The 17766-nt window shown below is 47.3% G+C and overlaps 1 protein-coding gene and 1 long non-coding RNA gene across 4 annotated transcripts in view; one reads left to right on the forward strand and one right to left on the reverse strand.

Annotated features, from left to right (window-relative positions):
• The window catches only part of LOC104874895, a 14532-nt gene extending 12068 nt beyond the window's left edge, over positions 1-2464 (reverse strand). The window contains exon 1 of the long non-coding RNA XR_783904.2: positions 2386-2464. This is a non-coding gene — a long non-coding RNA (uncharacterized LOC104874895). The remainder of the gene's footprint in view (positions 1-2385) is intronic.
• Inpp5k (inositol polyphosphate-5-phosphatase K) overlaps positions 1801-17766 on the forward strand; it is a 21074-nt gene continuing 5108 nt past the window's right edge. For 2 of the 3 annotated variants that reach the window (XR_002025972.2, XM_010642162.3), the window contains exons 1-7: positions 1801-2931; positions 5070-5177; positions 5537-5645; positions 9273-9389; positions 9714-9889; positions 10676-10787; positions 11299-11408. Coding sequence is in view for 2 of the 3 variants with exons in the window: in XM_010642162.3 (XP_010640464.1) it covers positions 2876-2931; positions 5070-5177; positions 5537-5645; positions 9273-9389; positions 9714-9889; positions 10676-10787; positions 11299-11408 (788 nt within the window). In the remaining variant the exon portion in view is untranslated. The remainder of the gene's footprint in view (positions 2932-5069; positions 5178-5536; positions 5646-9272; positions 9390-9713; positions 9890-10675; positions 10788-11298; positions 11409-17766) is intronic. The other variant, XM_010642163.3, reaches the window with a different exon arrangement.

Here is a 17766-nt window from a genome sequence, read left to right on the forward strand (position 1 = left end):
CTCACGGGATTGCACCTGAGACAGCCTGATGGATGGTTTCCTGTGGCCCTCCTGGGGCAAGAGCTGAAAATTCCAACCCCTTGGCATGGTTAGCTCTGACCTTCACTGAGGTCCCCTTGGGACCAGAGATGTCCTCTTACAGACACTTTTCCTCTGTCTCTCTCCCCACTTTGCTGGGTCCTTAGTAATGGACCTGGGCATTTAGTTGGTGATTAGCATCTCAACTGCTGCCAGTGTGTATTGGACTGGGAAAGTTGAACAAGAGGCATTCCTACAGGAGAAAAATGTAAATGTTTTCCTACAAGCTCTGTATTACCTATTAATTATATTTGTGCTTAAAGACGTTCTCTCTTCATTCGTCAACAAGGTGAGTTATGAGAAATAGACTATAAGCAGACATTTCTTAACATGGGGTGAGGATCAGATGTTAAGTCGCCTTTCTTCAGCTCTTCTTTGAGATCCACACATCTGCTCTGATGGGAGCTCATTCTTTATTTGCCTTTTCTCTGGCTCCTCCACTTCCACCCACTTGCGAATCCCACCCCAACTGAAAACATCTGAATGAGCTGAGCTATTTTCTGGGGCTCCTGCTGAAAGGAAAAAGGAGGAACAACGTCCCTGGTATTCTGTCCTCGCAGATGGTGTAGCTGCTGGGTAACAGTGTTGGCTTCTTTTAAGTACCCCATCCCTCCTCACCCACCTCAAACTGTCTAGCACTCAGAGGGGCTTCTGAGCAAAGGCTCAGCTCCAGGGGGAGAACACCTGAGGGTGCACTGCACCCCTGCAGAGCAGCTGCTTCCTTTAGACTTGCAGGGTCTCGGGCCCAGCTGAAAGCAGCGGTGCTCCTGCATAAGGGCTGCTGGGCTCTGGCCTTCTCACCAAGAGAGGGTGAGGTCAGGGTCAGTATTGTGGGCATGTGTTTATCTTCCCACGGTCTCCTTTTACAGTCCCCACTGGGACTCCCTGACTTATTTGGTTGGTTCCTAGTGCTACTTTTACAAACTACACTTTGTAGAACTGATTAGATTACTTTATTTAATGTGAGTTTGTGCCTTTATGTCTCAATCTTCCAATACAGGTATATTGGGGAGGGAAAAAAAAAGCAGTCTAATAAAATCCTAGACAGAGCTTTCTGGAGTCCAGCTTACTGGTGGTGTTCTTATGTCCAATTTACAACTCTGTATCCTCAGACTCTTACTGATGTTCCCTCTCCCCTTTATCAGGGTAGGATTAGGAAAAGATACAATGACATGAAAAATTTTGCAGGTGATTTCCATTAATTAAATATTCCTTTGTCAATTTATGCAGCATTATGTATCTAAATGTAATTTAGCTATTTCTACTGGCAGTGTTTCGTTTTGCTTTGGTCTCACTTTCACATATTCCTCATCCACCCTACTAAGTGAAACATTTAAGGTAGGAAGATTTTTTCTTCTTTTGCAACAGGATTTTTCTGTATTGCCCACTCTGGCCTCAAACCCTTCCAGTCAAGCTATCCTCCGTGAACCTCCTAAGTGGCTGGGACTGCTGGAGCCCTGCACCCTGCAGGGCTTAAAATAGGAGCTGGCTTCAAACTCCATTCTCCTCCCTCACCTCCTGAGAGCTGGGATTACAGGCATATAAATAGGTTTTAAAGCTAGTACTTGGGAAGCTAAGGCAGGAAGATTGCCATGAGTTCAAGTTCAGCCTGAATTAGAGACCCTGTCTCAAAAAAACTAAATAAATAAAATAGAAATCCTTAGCCAGGCACAGTGGCCTACAACTTGTAATCCAGCGTTTGGGAGGCTGAAGCAGGAGGATTGCCTCGAGTTTGAGGCCAGCCTGGGGTACATAGTTCAAGAACATCCTGAAACTACATAGCGAGGCCCGTCTGAAAAAGAGAGTCCTCCGCCTGGCATGGTGGGCCCCTGCCTGGAGGATCGTCATCAGTTCCAGGCCAGCCTGAACTACAAAATGAGATCCTGTCTCAAAAAAAATAAAGGGGGCCTTTAACCTGTCATCAGGGTCCACGAACCTTATGAAGCTTGTTTGTAAAATTGTGTGCTTTTTCGGGGAGAGGGTGGGAGTCGTGGCTTTCAATGGAATCCCACGCGGTCTCCCTTAACTCCCCCGCAAAGATTTTAAAACTGACTAAATTGTAGTTAGTCTTTTGCCAGGTTCACTTTGTTTACTGTTAGATAAAGACCAGAAGAAATGACTTATTTTTTCAGTTCCTCAATAGGCGGCTATCCAAAAGCCCAGAAACCGTATAATGTCCCCGTGTATAGCAGGTTTTAAAAAAAAAAAAGGAGTTCGAAAAACAGCCTGAAAAGAATGCATGCACGCGGTGACCAACATAAGGGAAGAAGCCAGATCACAAGCCCAACAGTGCCTGCCGGTCCCTACCTCAGTCTGGCCCTTAAGTCAGCGCGGGAGGCGCTGAAAGGAACACCACTGAAGTCAGCCTAGTCGCGAGCCAGGCAGCACTCAAACGCTCCTGCAGAGCTGGCGGCGACTTCCGCCGGAAGGTGCTCCCTATTCGGCTCCGTGCGGGGCAGGCTGGGAATGGCGGGGAGGTGGGGCTCCCGGGCCACCCGCTCGCCCATAGGCCTGTACATTGCTGCGTCGGGTTCTGTTGACAAGCGAGACACTCCTCTTTTACGTCCCGGGTCAGTCCCTCTCAGCCTGTAGACATTTAGCGTCTGTTGGCTTGTCCCGCCTCTTTCCCCGAACCGCACCACCTAGAGCCTCTTACGGAAGCCGTGGAGGACGGTCAAAATCCGGCAGAAAAATAACCAGGAACTAGTGAGGCATTGAAGACCTGCTGCCCGAGGGGTTGCTCGGGAGGGACCAGTTTAGCCAAGGAGACGCAAGCCTGCTGAACCATCGCGTGGGAATGATGGACGCTTTGAGTCAGCGGAAGCTGACCGTGGCGAAAGAGATGAAGCTCAGGTAAGGAGGACATCTGCGAGCCGGCCGGGGCATATCGCTTACTGCAGCCCTATAGAGATTGCGGTCCTCTGGGAAGAACCAGAGAACAAATGGACGGACGCGCTTCACGGTTGCTCCTGGTTCGGAAGCCCACCTACATTCTTCCAGACCAATGTCTGGGATATGTAGGGTCTCTGCCTCGAGCCTTCCTTAAATTTAGGTCCCGGAGCTCGTTCCCGCTAGGGTGTCCCGAGCAAGTGACCCTCTTGGTCTTTGGAAGAGACACCTGTGCTAGGATGCTAAGGACATAATGCGTTCGCTCCTTAGCTCTAGACTAGAAGTCTTAGTCCTACTTTTCAAAATCAGGATATACACCTTGGAATCTACGTGATCCAGAAATTAGAATCAGATTTAGATAAATTCTTTTAATAAATTTATTCCTGTGCTCATGCCTGGTCTCGTGCCTGCTCTTTTACGAGGGATAACGTTAATCACCAACTTAGTGTAAGTCACGATGCACGAATTTACTGCTAATCTGGAACCTGAGAGAGGGGACTTCTGTTCTCCATCCAGGAAGAACACGTCCCTGGGGAAACAAGGAGCCTTTGAGTAAAAGGGCTACCTTCCTTAGACCTCACTTGTACGGCAGGGGGAGATCGTAAACAAATGAAGTACCTAATCTCATAGTTCCGGAGATGATGGTTTTTGTATTATTTTGTTTACGTTCAAAGGAGAGGCAGGAAGTTGCTTTAAGACGGCCAAGAATTTTTTCAAGTCATGCTTTTTAGGACATGGACCTCTAAGAACAAGGTCTAGTGGAGAAGACATGTTTTTTGTTTGTTTGGTTTTGGTACTGGGGATTGAACTCAGGACCTTGCATTTGTGAGGCAGGCAGTGGCACCACTGAGCTAAATCCTCGGCCCTTAAGACTATTTTGTTTTGTTTGTTTGAAGACATGTTTTAAAACAACCTGCCCTTTTCTTCCAGCCCCGCCTTTATCCTCCCCTGGCCGCATTCTGGATTTTCAGTTGCTTCACTCTTTCTTACAGTGTTCTTGAGATTCGCAGGAATTTTTATAGCTGTTCTTGATCTCTTCAGGGTCTGTACCTCCTGCCTGATCTGTACTCAGCATCGTCTGCGTTTCCTTGGAGCACTGCTGGAATTATTCAGTTAAATAGCTCTGCAAACCCAGCGTGGTGGTGAATGTCTGTAATCCCAGCACTTGGGAGCTGAGCCAGGAGGATGGACACAAGTTTGAGGCCAGCCTTGGCTATTGTAATATGTTCAAATCCAGCCTGAACTACATAGTGAGACCCTGTTTCAACCCCCAAAATTCTTCAAGTCTCTTTTCCCTGACAAGATAGAGTATTATTAAGAGCCATGGATCTAGTTCTTTCATATGAAGCTGGGATGGATAATGTTATCTAATTAATGACTTTTCTAAAGAGAGGGTAGTCTCTTGAGAGAGATACTAAGAAACCTGTTACTTAGATGCATCTCCTCAGGCTCCCTGAAGGAATTGGTGCATTTGTTGAGCTATAGGGATCTGCAAGGAAGGAAATGTAATGTCATCTCTGTTGTTGTTTTCTTTGTACCAGGGATCGAACTCGGGACCTTGCACTTGTGAGGCAGGTGGCAGAACTACTGAGCTAAATCCCCGGCCCCCTCTGTTATTTTTTGAAATTCCTTTGCCCTCTTAGCTTGAGGCCTCTCACAAGGTACAGTCTGAACCTGAACCCTGAGATCTTCCTAGTCATTTTAGGAACTCCTGAGTTGTGTGAGTGTAGAAAGTTGTTGTCTGAGCCATAGACAATCACTGTAGAGGGCTCGAGAAGCTGATGGATTAGTAAATTCCCAGCCATCCAGCCTTTCCCCCTCCCCATCCTTTCCTTTGCCTAAGAGCCTGTGGGTTCCCTTCAGCATCTCTGCTGATCTTGGCGGCACCAGAGCAGCCAGGTGTGGGCAGCTGTGGACCTGCATGGAGAATCCAGTCTAGGGTAGATTCCGTTACTCCTTCTATCACCAGAGACAGAAACGCATTTGCCATTATTGTGCAGTGGATTATGGTACAACCATTAGTAGGCCTAGACCCTTGTCTATTATTTGGACAAGATGTTGACCCCCTTCCTCTGTGGCTTCCCTTTGTATCCCTTCTACAGCATTCATGTTGTGACATGGAATGTGGCCTCCGAAGCACCCCCTCTAGACCTCAGTGACCTGCTTCAGCTGAATGACCCAAACCTGAATCTGGACATATATATCATTGGGTAGGTAACTACAGGGCCCTTACACTCATTCTTCTAATTCTGTAGGCAACTTCTGTAATTTACCTTCCTTACTCTGGAGTCAGAAGGTGGGGTGTTTTTCAGCCTCTCTTGTCCTAGATCAGCAATGGTCAGAAATTGGATACCAACAGCCAAACAGCTTGGGGAGGGAGAAATCATGGCCATCAGAACTAGGGGCTGTGGATTTAGCTCAGTGGTTCTGGTACCTCCTTTGCAAGCACAAGGAGCTGAGTTCGATTCCCGGCGCCAAAAAAAAAAAAAAAAACTAGGGTGAGAAAGTCTGGTGGGGCAGTACTAAATATCTTTGGGAGAGGTGGTGTTCTCTGACCTAGGATGGTTAGTTTGCAGGAAGTCAACTCTGGGATCATAAGCCTCCTTTCCAACACTGCCTTTGAGGACCCATGGAGCAACTTCTTCATGGATGTACTCTCCCCTCTGAGCTTCATCAAGGTAACTTACAAGTTCATGGGTAATGAAGAAAGTGTCAGCTCCACTGACCCACATTGTTTGATTGTGTGTTCCCCCCACTCCCAGCTTTTCTTGCTGTTTCCCATTTATTAAAAGGTTTCAGCCTCACTCTTCATGCCTCCTTGGGGCTCTTGCCAGCCTTGTGCCTTTCTAAGATTCCTAGAGCCAAGCTAGGACTGTAGGAGTTAGTTTCACACCTATTTGTCACTTGGGAGAATTCCTAGTACAGTGCAGCCAAGATTACTAACACCGAGTGCCTACCTCTGCCTCACCCTACAGTTTCTATTCATTACCCAGCCTGAAATCTCTGAGTATAATAATTGCTACCACTTGTGGAACAGTTATTTGATATTAAAGATTAAAAATAAACTTTTTTTCCTCCCCTGCACTGGAGGTTGATCTTAGGGCCTTATGAATGCTAACCTAGTACTCTACCACTCAGGTATATCTCTAGCCCTTTTATTATTATTATTATTTTTTTTTTGGTACGGGGGATTGAACTTGGGTCCTTGCAATTTCAAAGCAGGTGCCAGAACCACTGAGCTAAATCCCTGGCCCCTCTAGCCCTTTTTTAGATTTTATTTGAAACAGGGTTTTGCTTAGTTGCCCAGACTGGCCTTGAATTTGTGATCCTCCTACCTCAGCCACAAATAAACTAAAATCTTAACAACTCTCTTGAAATGGGGATATTTTACAGATAAAACTAAGATTCAAAAGTCATATAGGCTATTTGGTAATTGAATCTAGGTCCTTCAAACTTCATAGCCCATATCCTAAATTACTGTATTTTATTGCTATACTAATTGTATAGCTTACTTGTGAGCTGTGGGGCTTATAGATATCCCATGTCTAACATGCTGATATCAGATGGTGTCCTCTGATCATAGAGGACATGCAGGTCAAATCCCTGGAGTTCAGGAGGTTAGGAAAGGAGAGATAGGGAGCCAGTTATGAGGGTGCACACTTGTAATCGCAGCACTTGTGAGGCTGAGGCAGGAAGATTGTGAATTCAAGTTGGGCTACATGCAGAGTTCCAGGCCAGCCTCCACTATAGATCATGTCTCAAAGGTTTTAAAAAGAAAAATTCGCTGGGCATGGTGACATACACTGTTAGGCCAGTACTCAGGAGGCTGAAGCAGGAGGATCACCATGTATTTAAGTTCAGACCTAACTACATAACAAGAACCTGTATCAAAAAAATAAAAACAAGGGCTGAGAATTTAGCTCAGTGGCACCATGCCTGTCTCACAAGCTCAAGGTCCTGAGTTTGATCCCTGGTACCAAAAAGAAATAAAATACAAATTTTAAAGTTTAAAAAAAAAAAAAGGAAAAGGGAGATGGGTATGGTGGAAAAAGGTTCTTAACCTGAGGGACCAATATACTTTGGTGAAGCTTTAGACCTTAGTAGAATCCACAGAAGGCTCTAGTTGCAGGGTCTTCTTGTTTCTGCTTTGCACTCTGAGGGATGAGATGTGCTCCTCCTACTCAAAGCACTTAGTTTAAGATTTCTTGGAAATGTCAAGAGTCCTTTTGTTTCCTCCCAGGTGACTTCTGTTCTTCATTCTGTTACACAGGGCTGGACATGTGGCTGAGTAGTAGAGTTATAGCCTAGTATGCACAAAGCCCTGGGCTCAGTTCCTAGCACCTAAGTGGGGGGTTAATTCTGTTACCCTAATTTCCCTGAGGGTGCTGGAGCAAAAGGTATGCATGTTTGAAGGAAAAGAGGGAATATAAGATTTAGTCTTCTTGGACCAGGGATTTAGCTCAGTGGTTCTGCCACCTGCTTCGCAAGTGCAAGGTCCCGAGTTTTATCCCTGGCACCAAAAAGAAAAAAAATTTAGTCCTCCTTAAGGAGAATTGCCACAGGTTTTGAGTCCAGCCTGGGCTACCTAGTGAATTCAAGGCCAACCTGAACTACACAATAAGACCCTACATCAAAACAAAACAAAAAAAAGCTACATCCCCTCAGAAAAAAAGATTTAGTCCTCCTGTCGAGGCTAGAAAATGCCAGGCTCTGAGCTCTTGTTTCCTTCCTAATCAATCTTAGGCCTCTTCCTATGAACTTGGAGCTAAATCCTCATGGAGAGCTGCACCACCTCTCTCACCACTCACTCCCTTCCCAGCAGGCCTCCTTGTGCCTTGGCTAACTAGCAGGACTTGGGAGGATGGAGCTGAACCAAGGAAATTAGCTCAGCCTGTGGTAGGGACACAACCCATTCCATCCCTTTGGCCTCCCGAGGTTGGGAGGCCAACCTGAGGTCCAGGCACCCAGGACAGATGATGCTTTTTGCCCCAGACAAGAATTGAGGTTAACTGGCAAGCCCTGTTTACAGCTTATTTGGGTAGAGATTTGTCACCAACAGGTTGAGAAGCCTGGGCTGACCCCTTTTGCTGTTCCCCAGCCTTCCCCCCACCTCCTGCCAGTCCCTTCTTTAGCACCTCCTACTTCATTTCCTCCAAATTTCCCCTAAAGTCTCCTGCTTTTCCCCACAGCCCCAAGCTTTCAACCTGACTCTGTCATGTATGCCCCCAAGCCCATCCTCCCTCCTCCTCCTCACTTCTTCCTATTCCTTAACAAAGTAAAATGGTCTTTATGATGGAGCCCAGTGCCCTAAACCTGGCCTGTGAGTTAAGAGTAAGCTCAAATCTATTCATGAGTGTTTATCAGATGCCAGCCCTTACCGTGGGAGTCAGTCCCTTGTAGTCCAGCCCAAGTGGGGTTGGAGGGTGATGTTGAGGACATATTTGTAGCAACCTCTGACCAACGTTGGGTTCTAACACTTCTCTTTCTCAGTGCGCAGTTTGGGGTTCCCCCTGCTTTGACTCTTTCACTGTGCTAAGGTTCTTAGCCTGTGGGTTCAAGTTTCATAATTCCTGGAAGGCCACAGTACACTCCCCACCCGGGGATTTCCTCCTTGGCCTCTGCACCTCCCGCTCCGGAAACAACCACTTAGATGGTGGGTGTAGACAATCTGATCCTGAGAGAGGGTCACTGGCTGCGGCCCATTCCCACCCCACCCCCTGCAGCTGCAGATAGTGGCATTTTGGCAGTCGTAGAATAGGACTACTAGTTCCTTAGCCTCCCTGAGTTTCAGTCCTACAACTACAAAATGGACAGTGACTCTTTAGATGATTGATGCAAGGATTTGAGATCAAGTACTTTAATAGATGTTATTCTCCCAGACCTGCAAACATACATCCTTCATACTCGCTGTCATCCCTAGTACATTGCCTTCATGGACAGTACCCAAGAGTCTCAGGGCAGCATCAGTGAGAGGAGCACCTAGGCATGTGTACAGCTAGGACTGAAGAGTCAGGGCCCTAATAATAGCAGGAGTTCTGGCAGCCTCAGCTTCTCTCCCTTCTACCCCCAAGTCCACCAGCAAAAAGTGAAACCTATTATGTGTGAGAATTATATTCCCTTGGAATATACCTGAGGGAAAGACAGGAAAGGAGTAAAACTCTGAGATTCAAACTGGGGTACTGTAGACCCTGGGGTAGGCATTGCACGTGGCTTGGGGCTGTGGGGAGTGCCTAGCACCAGGCCTGGCAGGAGTACACTTAGCATGTGCAGTTCAGTGAATGACTTTTGCCCTCGTTCTCCTACAGATCTCCCACATCCGAATGCAGGGGCTCCTCTTAATGGTCTTTGCCAAGTACCAACATTTGCCCTTCATCCAGATCCTCTCTACAAAATCTACTCCTACTGGCCTCTACGGGTACTGGGTAAGGACTGAGTGGTTCCCTGAGGCCTGAGCTGGGAAGGGCAGGGACCCTTAGAGATGAGCAAAAGAAAGAGGAAATGAAACAAATCTTGGTACTCCATCTGGCCCAGAACCTTTCGTACACATCCTCATGCCTCAGAGGAGGCTGGGCATCCCTGAGACCCCATACTGGGTGGACTGGGTTCTGTAGGTGGAGAGCTTACCCTAGGAGGCTGGGTGTATCCCTGTCATCCTGCCAAAAGTGATACTGCCTCCCTTAGGCCTGTGGTGGGTAAAGGTTCCAAGTAGAGTAGCATCTCACCTATCTGTCCACCTGTCCCACCAGGGTAACAAAGGGGGAGTCAACATCTTCCTGAAACTTTATGGCTACTATGTCAGCATCATCAATTGCCACCTGCCTCCCCACATGGCCAACAATGATCAGCGGCTGGAACACTTTGACCGGATTTTGGAGATGCAGAACGTTAAGGGACACAGTGTCCCCAACATCCTGGACCATGAGTGAGCGTGGAGCTGCAAAATGTCACCCTGCCCTCCCTCCAAGCCAACCCCGCCTGTTTCCCAGCCAGTCAGTAGTGCTTTCTCTCCCACCCTGTCCTTTGCCCCTCCCCTGATGTCCTATCTACTGACCTACCTGGTTTTGCATTCCTGGGGTCCCTTTTCTTCAGTCCCTGTGCCCTGCCTAGAATCCCTGGATACTTCTAACCATCCCAGGTCAAGGATCTTGTGGAAAGCCAGCCATGGTAGCACACAACTGTAATGCCAGCAACTCAGGAAGCTGAGGCAGGAAGATTGTAAGTTTGAGGCCTGCCTCTGCTACATAGCAAAAACTTGTTCTCAAAAAACAAAATAATGAAGTTCAATCCCTGGTACCAAAAAAAAACCAAAATGTAATCCCAGCACTTGGGAGGCTGAGGCAGGAGGATTACTTTGAGTTCGAAGCCAGCCTGAACCACCAAGTGAGACCCTGTCTGAAAAAAGCAAAACCAAACCAAACAAAAGAAAACCTACTGGTGAGCACGTAAGAGGGAAGAAAGGAAGGCTAGAGCCTGCTCTGTATTTTCCATATGCCCCTTTGAGCTGGTCCCTTCAGCCTGAATGATGGTATTGGAGCCATGAGAATAGTGCAGGACCCGCACATGTCCCTGAGCTTCTGGCTTCTCACGTGTGCCCTGGAGCTCTCCACTTTCCAGAAGCCCTTAGATTGACCAAACCTGAGTTCCCTGTTGGTCCCCTCTTCTCTGACCTCATCACAAACCCTCAGGCTGCCCTCCTTTGTTTTTAAAGCCTCATTCTCTGGTTTGGAGACATGAACTTTCGGATCGAGGACTTTGGGTTACACTTTGTTCGGGAATGCATAAAAAATCAGTGCTACGGTGACCTGTGGGAGAAGGATCAGGTACCAAGCAAAGGGAGGGTCCCAAGGGTACTCTGAGCCTGCTGTCATGATCCCTATGAAGAGCAGAGGGTGTCCCTCAGGTTCCCTGGGCTGTTCTTTACCCATGAGTAGGGATGGAGTCTAGCAGGGCTGGGGTGGGGGAGCCATCCTGCACATGTGCTCTCCAATAGGGAACCAGAAGGGCTTTGGCCTGCTGTGACCCCACACTGCCCATCAACCCCTTGTGTCCTTGGCATCTTTGCCATCCCCAGTCTTGTTCACCTCCTGGAGGATGAGATGCCTTTTGGGGACCCTGGCTCTTCAAAGCCTGTTCCCTATGGTCTAAGGACTGGGAAATGGAAGGCAGCTGCCTTCTCTGCGCCTGTTGGGTCATGTTTCCAGGATTCAGATGCTGGCCAGGGTGGGATGAAGGCGACCAAATGGACTGAGGCAGCCCCTGGGACAGTGAGAAAACGGAGTGTGGTCCTGGGTCAAGACTGTGGGGAAATAGGGACTCTGTCTTTATCTATAGCTCAGCATTGCCAAGAGACATGACCCACTGCTCCGGGAGTTCCGGGAGGGCCCTCTGCACTTTCCACCCACCTACAAGTTTGATAAGAACTCCAACAACTATGATACCAGGTGAGAAGGAAATGGGTGCCCAGGAAGCCCACGGAATTGAATTATGCTAGCCCTAGTGGCCATCAGAGCTGCTACAGAATAGTAGTAGAAGCAGGACTAGATCCAGTCATCACCTCTCAGGAGTGGCACTTCCTGCTCCCTTCATGAAGTGCTGACTCTGGGAGTTGTCCCAGATTGTCCTCAGCACAGAAGGGGAGGCTGGTGCTAGCAGGGGAAGGGGGGGCAGGTTTGGAGGGAGAGGGTGGAGGTTTTCCTGACATATTGGGAAGGTACGTTAGCATTCTGGGAACTCCCTTCCCCATTTCCTAGGAACTTCTGGACCAAGTCAGGGCAGAAAGCTTGGCTCAGGTGGTAACTGGCTGTAAGTACCCCCTGCCCAAGCCTGTAAGGCAGTCAGACACTATGTGTGACATGAGGTGGTGAAGAAGTTCATGGTGTGGTGACATGTCTCTGTTCCCAGCTATGTGGGAGACTGATGCAGGAGGATCAGTTGAGCCCAGGAATTTGAGGATGGCCTGGACAACATAGTGAGACCCTTTCTCAAAATAAACAAAATCAGAGTCAATGCATCTAGTGCTGCCCGTCTTCAGCTATATAATCTTGGTCAAGGTGTTTAAAACTCAGTGTTGCCATCCACAAAATAGGGATGATAACACCTCATGGAGTAAGGAGTGAACTAAGACCTTGAATGTGCTTCACCCAGTGCTTGGCACTCAGTAAGCATTGGTGATAACTGCAGTTGTTATTTTTAGTCTCTGGTGGTAGGCTCTTTTTTTGTTTTGTTTTGTTGCTGTTGTTTTGGGGGGCTTTTGTTTTGTTTTTTTGAGACAGGGTCTCACTGTGTAGCTTAGGCTGGCTTTAAGTTAACTATGTAGCCCAAGCTGGCCTCAAATTCACTGAGATCCTCCTGTCTCAGCCTCCCAAGTGCTAGGATTATAGGTGTGTACACAACACCCAGTCTCAGGTGTTAGTTTTATTAAAAACATTTCTGAGAAACTGAGGAGGAACCAAATAATCAAAACATGAGGCTTACACAGGGGGTCAGAAACAGTTTTAGGGGCTAGGGATTTGGCTCAGTGGTGTTGCTGCCTGCCTTGAAAGCACAAGGTCCTGAGTTTGATCCTTGGTACCAAAAAAGAAAAAAAAAAAGCTTTGGCAACTGGCCCCTGACTCAGTTTAGGGCATGGACCCTAGTCTCTTTGAAGAAAAGAAGAACCCCTTACATTTAGGGAGCTGCTAATTTCGTAGATCAGCTTCTTCATTCTTTTTTTTGTGTGTGTATGGCGGTACTGGGGATTGAGCTCAGGACCTTGGACTTGCAAGGCAGGCACAGTGCCACTGAACTAAATCCCTAGCCTGAGCTTCTTCATTCTTTTCTAGCAGGACTGCTATGAAAGAGGAGGGGGACCAGGGATTTAGCTCAGTGGTCCTGCCTCCTGCCTTGCAAGCACAAGGTCCTGAGTTCGATCCCCTGTACCAAAAAAAAAAGAAAGAAATTGGGGCCGGGGATTTAGCTAAATGGTTCTGCTGCCTGCCTTACAAGCACAGGGACCCAAGTTCGATCTCCAGTACCAAAAAAAAGAGGTGGGAGATGCTTGTAGGAAGTCTTCACAGCAGGCCAGGGCAGAAGGCTGAACTGTAGGCTTGTTTATGGAAATGGTATTATAGAGCCAAAATGTGCTTGCCAAGGAAGGAGAGAGGGGGCGGGCCATTTCAGGAGTGTGGAGCAAGATAGGATGGGGCCATGGCCAAGGCTGTCCAAACAAGAGAAGGCAGTGAGCACTGGACACTGGATCTAGCCTAGGCAACAGAGCAGGCAGAAAAGGAGGTAAGAGGGCAGGCCCTGGCCACAGCTGCAGGGAGTCTGCCTGTCTACAACCATCCATTGGAAGTGAGAGTCAGTCTGAGAGCTATAAGGCATCCGTGGAACTGAATGGGACCTTGGAGGCTGGAACCTCTACTTCTGAATACAGAACCTCAGTCATAAGATGAAGATTAGGTCAGTAGTAGAGCCCTTACCTAGTATGTGCAAGACCCTGGGTTCAATCCCCAGTACTACCAAAAGTGGGGGGCACCAAAAGAAAAAAGAAACCTCACTTGCCATGGGGTCAGGAGTCCCTTTCTTCCAGTGTTCAAATGGGAGACTGCCAGTAGACTTTTAAGTCCTTGAAGCAGCTGGTCTGGGCTGGAGTTGGCAGGGTATAACAGGATTGATAGGGCCACAGAGGGTAAAGGCTTGGATGGCTCAGCTAGTGGTAAGCTGGGACTCAGACCCAGCTGGACTCTGTAGCTTTCCTAAATCCTGTAGTGCCTCAGAATTCACAGCTAGGGGCCAGGGATATAGTTTAGTAGTACAGCACGTGTTTAACATGAGTGAGGCCCTGGATTTGGTCCCTGGCACTGGAAGTAAAAAAAAAAAAAGGTTCACAGTCACTCTTGCCTTACTTACTTACCATGTGCCTGGAATGTACAAAAGACTTCTTCTGCGTCATTTCACTTAATTCTTAGCGTATCCGCTTCAGGTAGACACTATTGTTATTGACTTAATGCAAATAAGGAAAATGAGTCTCAGGGATTGTCTAAGCCACATAGTAGCAGACTTAGGGATGGAGCAAGAATTTGATCCCAAGTTCTTCTGACACTATACCCACGAGCTTTCACTGCTTCTTCCCCTTGCCTGACATTGATGAATGAAGGACTGTCTGAGTAGAAACAGGGGACACCATAACTGAAGTATTTCTGGCTGAAAGGCAGCTGGCAGCCAGCCTGGAAAACAGACATCCCTGGGTAATCAAACTGTTAATTCATCTGAAAGCTCAGTTTGGACATCATCTTTCCTTGGAAGCCTTCCTTAGTCATCCTCCCCCATCTCACTGAGTTCGTCTCCTACCCTGTGCTGCCTCCAGGCCTTGCACACACCATGTTCCAATAGTGCTTTTAAGACTCAGTGTGACTTTTTTGGTGTACTGTGAATGCTCCAAGGGCAGAAATTGGACCGTCCCTAGCATGAAGACAGTGTCTGGCATGTGTTTAAATTGGGAGCCTGCGAGGACAAAAGGAAAAGTCATGGTATTTAAACCAGTCTAGTGCAGGGACCCACCCATGCAGTGAGATACAAATAAATACTGTGGAGCTGGAGAGAAGGGGCTTTCTAGAACTGCAGAAGTGCCGAAGGAGGCTGGCAGCTAAAGCCAGGAGGGCTCAATCAGATGCTTCAAGGAGAGCACTTTTGGTTTGTGGTGATGAGGATTAAAACCAGGGCCTCATACATCACAAGCAAGCACTCTACTGCTAAGTTACACCCCACGCCAAAGAGAACATTGAGGAAGAAGCAGGGTTGGGGGAAGAAGAGGATCAGGCATTCCAGTCAGCAGCACTAACAGTCACCTTGAGGGGAGCCTGACCCAGCAGAGCCCCTGGCCTGTCCAGTTGTACAAAGTGACCTCAGGCGATTGGTGTACAGGGCATTGTGTGCAGCTTTGACCTGCCATTTCAGTATCCCTGAGCCAAGATGTAATGAGAAACGAGGTCAGCTCCATTACAGGGGAGGGTGAAAGGACTAAAGGCAGGGAAGGGAATCCTGTTAGAGATTGCATTAGGGTTTGGTTACAGTCACCATTATGATATAGATGACCTCTTAATAGACAGTAGAAGATACTATGATCAAATCTACTAAGGCTTTGTATCTCAGAGACTTTTAAGTGCCTGACAGATTAACTGTGGTCCAGAATTCAATTAAGACACATTAAAGCCATCTATAGGGAGCTAAAGAGAAAAGTGCTTTGGACCCAGAAATGGAGCACATCATTACTTTGAGGTAAATAGATTGGCTCCAGGAGGGAAATTCAACAGAATCTTATCAGTTTAGCCAGACATGATGGCACACATCTATAACCCCAGCACTCGGGAGGCAGGAGAATCACAAGTTCTAGGCCATCCTAGCTACATAGTTTAAGGGCAGCCTGAACTACATAGTAAGATCCTATCTCAAAAACCAAAACAAAATGAATATTATAGTGAGTTGGCTTTAAAAGTTTTTTAAAGCAAGGCTGGGGATTTAGCTCAGTGGTTCCACTGCCTGCCTCTCAAGCGCAAGGTCCTGAGTTCAATTCTGGTTAGCAAAAAAAATTGTTTTTTAAATCCTATCTCAAAAAACAAAACAAAGCCAAAAAATAAAAACAAAAACGGGGATTTAGCTCAGTGGTTCCAGCACCTGCCTTGCAAGTACAAGGACCTGAGTTCGATACCCGGTACCAAAAAAAAAAAAAAACTTTTGAAAGCAAAGGCATGTTCATTTATCTCAAAAACTGTAATGTACAATGTGCATACATGTATTCTCAGCACTTGGGAGGCTGATGCAGGAGAATCAGTTGAGCCCAAGAGTTGGAGACTAGCTGGGGCAGTATAGCCAGACTTGGGGTGGAGTAGGGTGGGGGTTGGCGATCTCAAAAGCATTTCCAAAAAGTACTACTGAGGCTTTGTTCTCATGATGCAAACTATGGAACAGTTCTTGTTGCTTGAGCCAATTCAGCCTGGCTAGTTAGGGACAGGTGGGGGCAGGAGTAATAGTGGAGTGCAGTGGAAGGCCCACAGGCTTCATAGACTATGCTGGGCAAGCACCCAGCTTCCACGTGGACAGGATAGCCTCTCAACTGCAGTTTCCTGCCATAGAAGAAGAATGTGACCTGTAAGACAGGATTGTTGTAAAGATTGGAATAGTCTCTGAGACACCTATCACAGGGCCTAGTCCATAGGAGGACCCACTTCATAGTTATTATGAGTAATGGTGAAGTAGGAGAATATATACTGCTTTTTTTTTCAGTACTAGGGAATCCCAGGGCCTTGGCCCTGAGCTGTATCTCTAGCGCAACCCCCCCTTTTTCTTTCCTTTTTTATTTTTTGTTTCAAGACAGAGCCTGCTAAATTGCCCAAGCTGGCCTATAATTTATAGTCATCCTGCCTCAGCTTCTCAGAGTGCTGGTATTCAAGCATGTACCACCACACCTGGTTTATGCAATTTTTTGGTTTTTGAGACAGGGTCTTGCTATTTATCCCAGGCTTTTCTCGAACTCGTGGTCTTCCTGCCTCAGGCTCCCAAGTGCTAGGATTACAGGTGTGTGCCACCATGTCTGGTCTGAACTCAGTTACTTTACTTTTTGTTTTCTGCGTTTGTTGATCAAATAAGCTACTCAAGGGGCTGCGGGTGTAGTTTAATAGTAGAGCACTTAACCTACCATGCACAAGGCCCTGGGTTTGATATCTAGCATTGGAAAAAAGGGGGAAAACCCCAGGTGGGAGTGGTGGCATGCACATCAGTAATTCTATCTACTCAGGAGCCAGAGGCAGAAGGATCACAAGTTCAAGGCCAGCCTAGCATATGGGAGGCACTGGGTTCAATCCGCAGTACTGCAAAAGGAGGAAAAACTAGGGGCTGGAGATTATAGCTCCGTGGTTCCACCGCTAGCCTCACAAAGTGCAAGGACCCAAGTTCAATCCCTGGTACTGAAAAAAAAAGGAAAAAAATAAACACTCTTCACTCTTATAGATCCTATTTTTTATCATCGCAGTTGTCTGGCATCCAGTAAGTCCTGGTTAAAAAAAAATGAACAATACAGGTGCCCAGTGATGAGCCTGGGCCAGGCCACAGAAAAGGAAAGAGACAGGGTGAAAGGTCCCAAGGAAGAAAGAAGAACAGGCTGTGGTCAGGACTTGGGTAGGATCCTGATGTGACAGCTTGTCTGGGCTCTGAACCAGCACAGAGAAATTAGGGAGAGGTTGATTTTTTAAAAGAAAGAAGGTGCCTTCATGTAGTTTATTACCAGCTTTTGAGCATCACTAGTCATGTAATGTGCAAGATGAATTAGGGACCTCTGGTGGTCTCTGGGATGGGAATTTCACACTCTGGTGTCTCTGAGTACTCCTCAGAAGAATGAAAGTTGGGAAAAATACCAAGAAGCTGAGGCAGATTGTGATGGAGCCAGCCTTACAGCTTCTTGACCACTCCCTTGATGAGCCTTAACTTCTTTCTTGCTCACAATTGGTCTTTGAAGTAAGTGCGGTTATCACCCCACTTTGCAATGGAAGAAAGTGTAGCTGGAGCGCTGCTGCAGTTGCTTGACCCGGGTTTCAGTTCCCAGTATTAAGGGAAAAAGAAACTGGGTGTGTGCATGGTGGTGCACACCTGTAAGCCCAGCACTCAGGAAGCTGAGGTAGGAGTTCGAGGCCAGCTTGGGCCACATAGTGTGTTCAGGACCAGCTTGATGGCCGGGGATTTGGCTCAGTGGTTCTGCCACCTGCCTCACAAGCACAAGGACCCAAGTTCGACCCTGGTACCCAAAAAAAAAAAAAAAAAAAAAAA

The sequence above is a fragment of the Fukomys damarensis genome, unplaced genomic scaffold (assembly GCF_012274545.1).
Source record: "Fukomys damarensis isolate Sample0158 unplaced genomic scaffold, DMR_v1.0_HiC HiC_scaffold_13, whole genome shotgun sequence".
Lineage (NCBI taxonomy): Eukaryota > Metazoa > Chordata > Mammalia > Rodentia > Bathyergidae > Fukomys > Fukomys damarensis.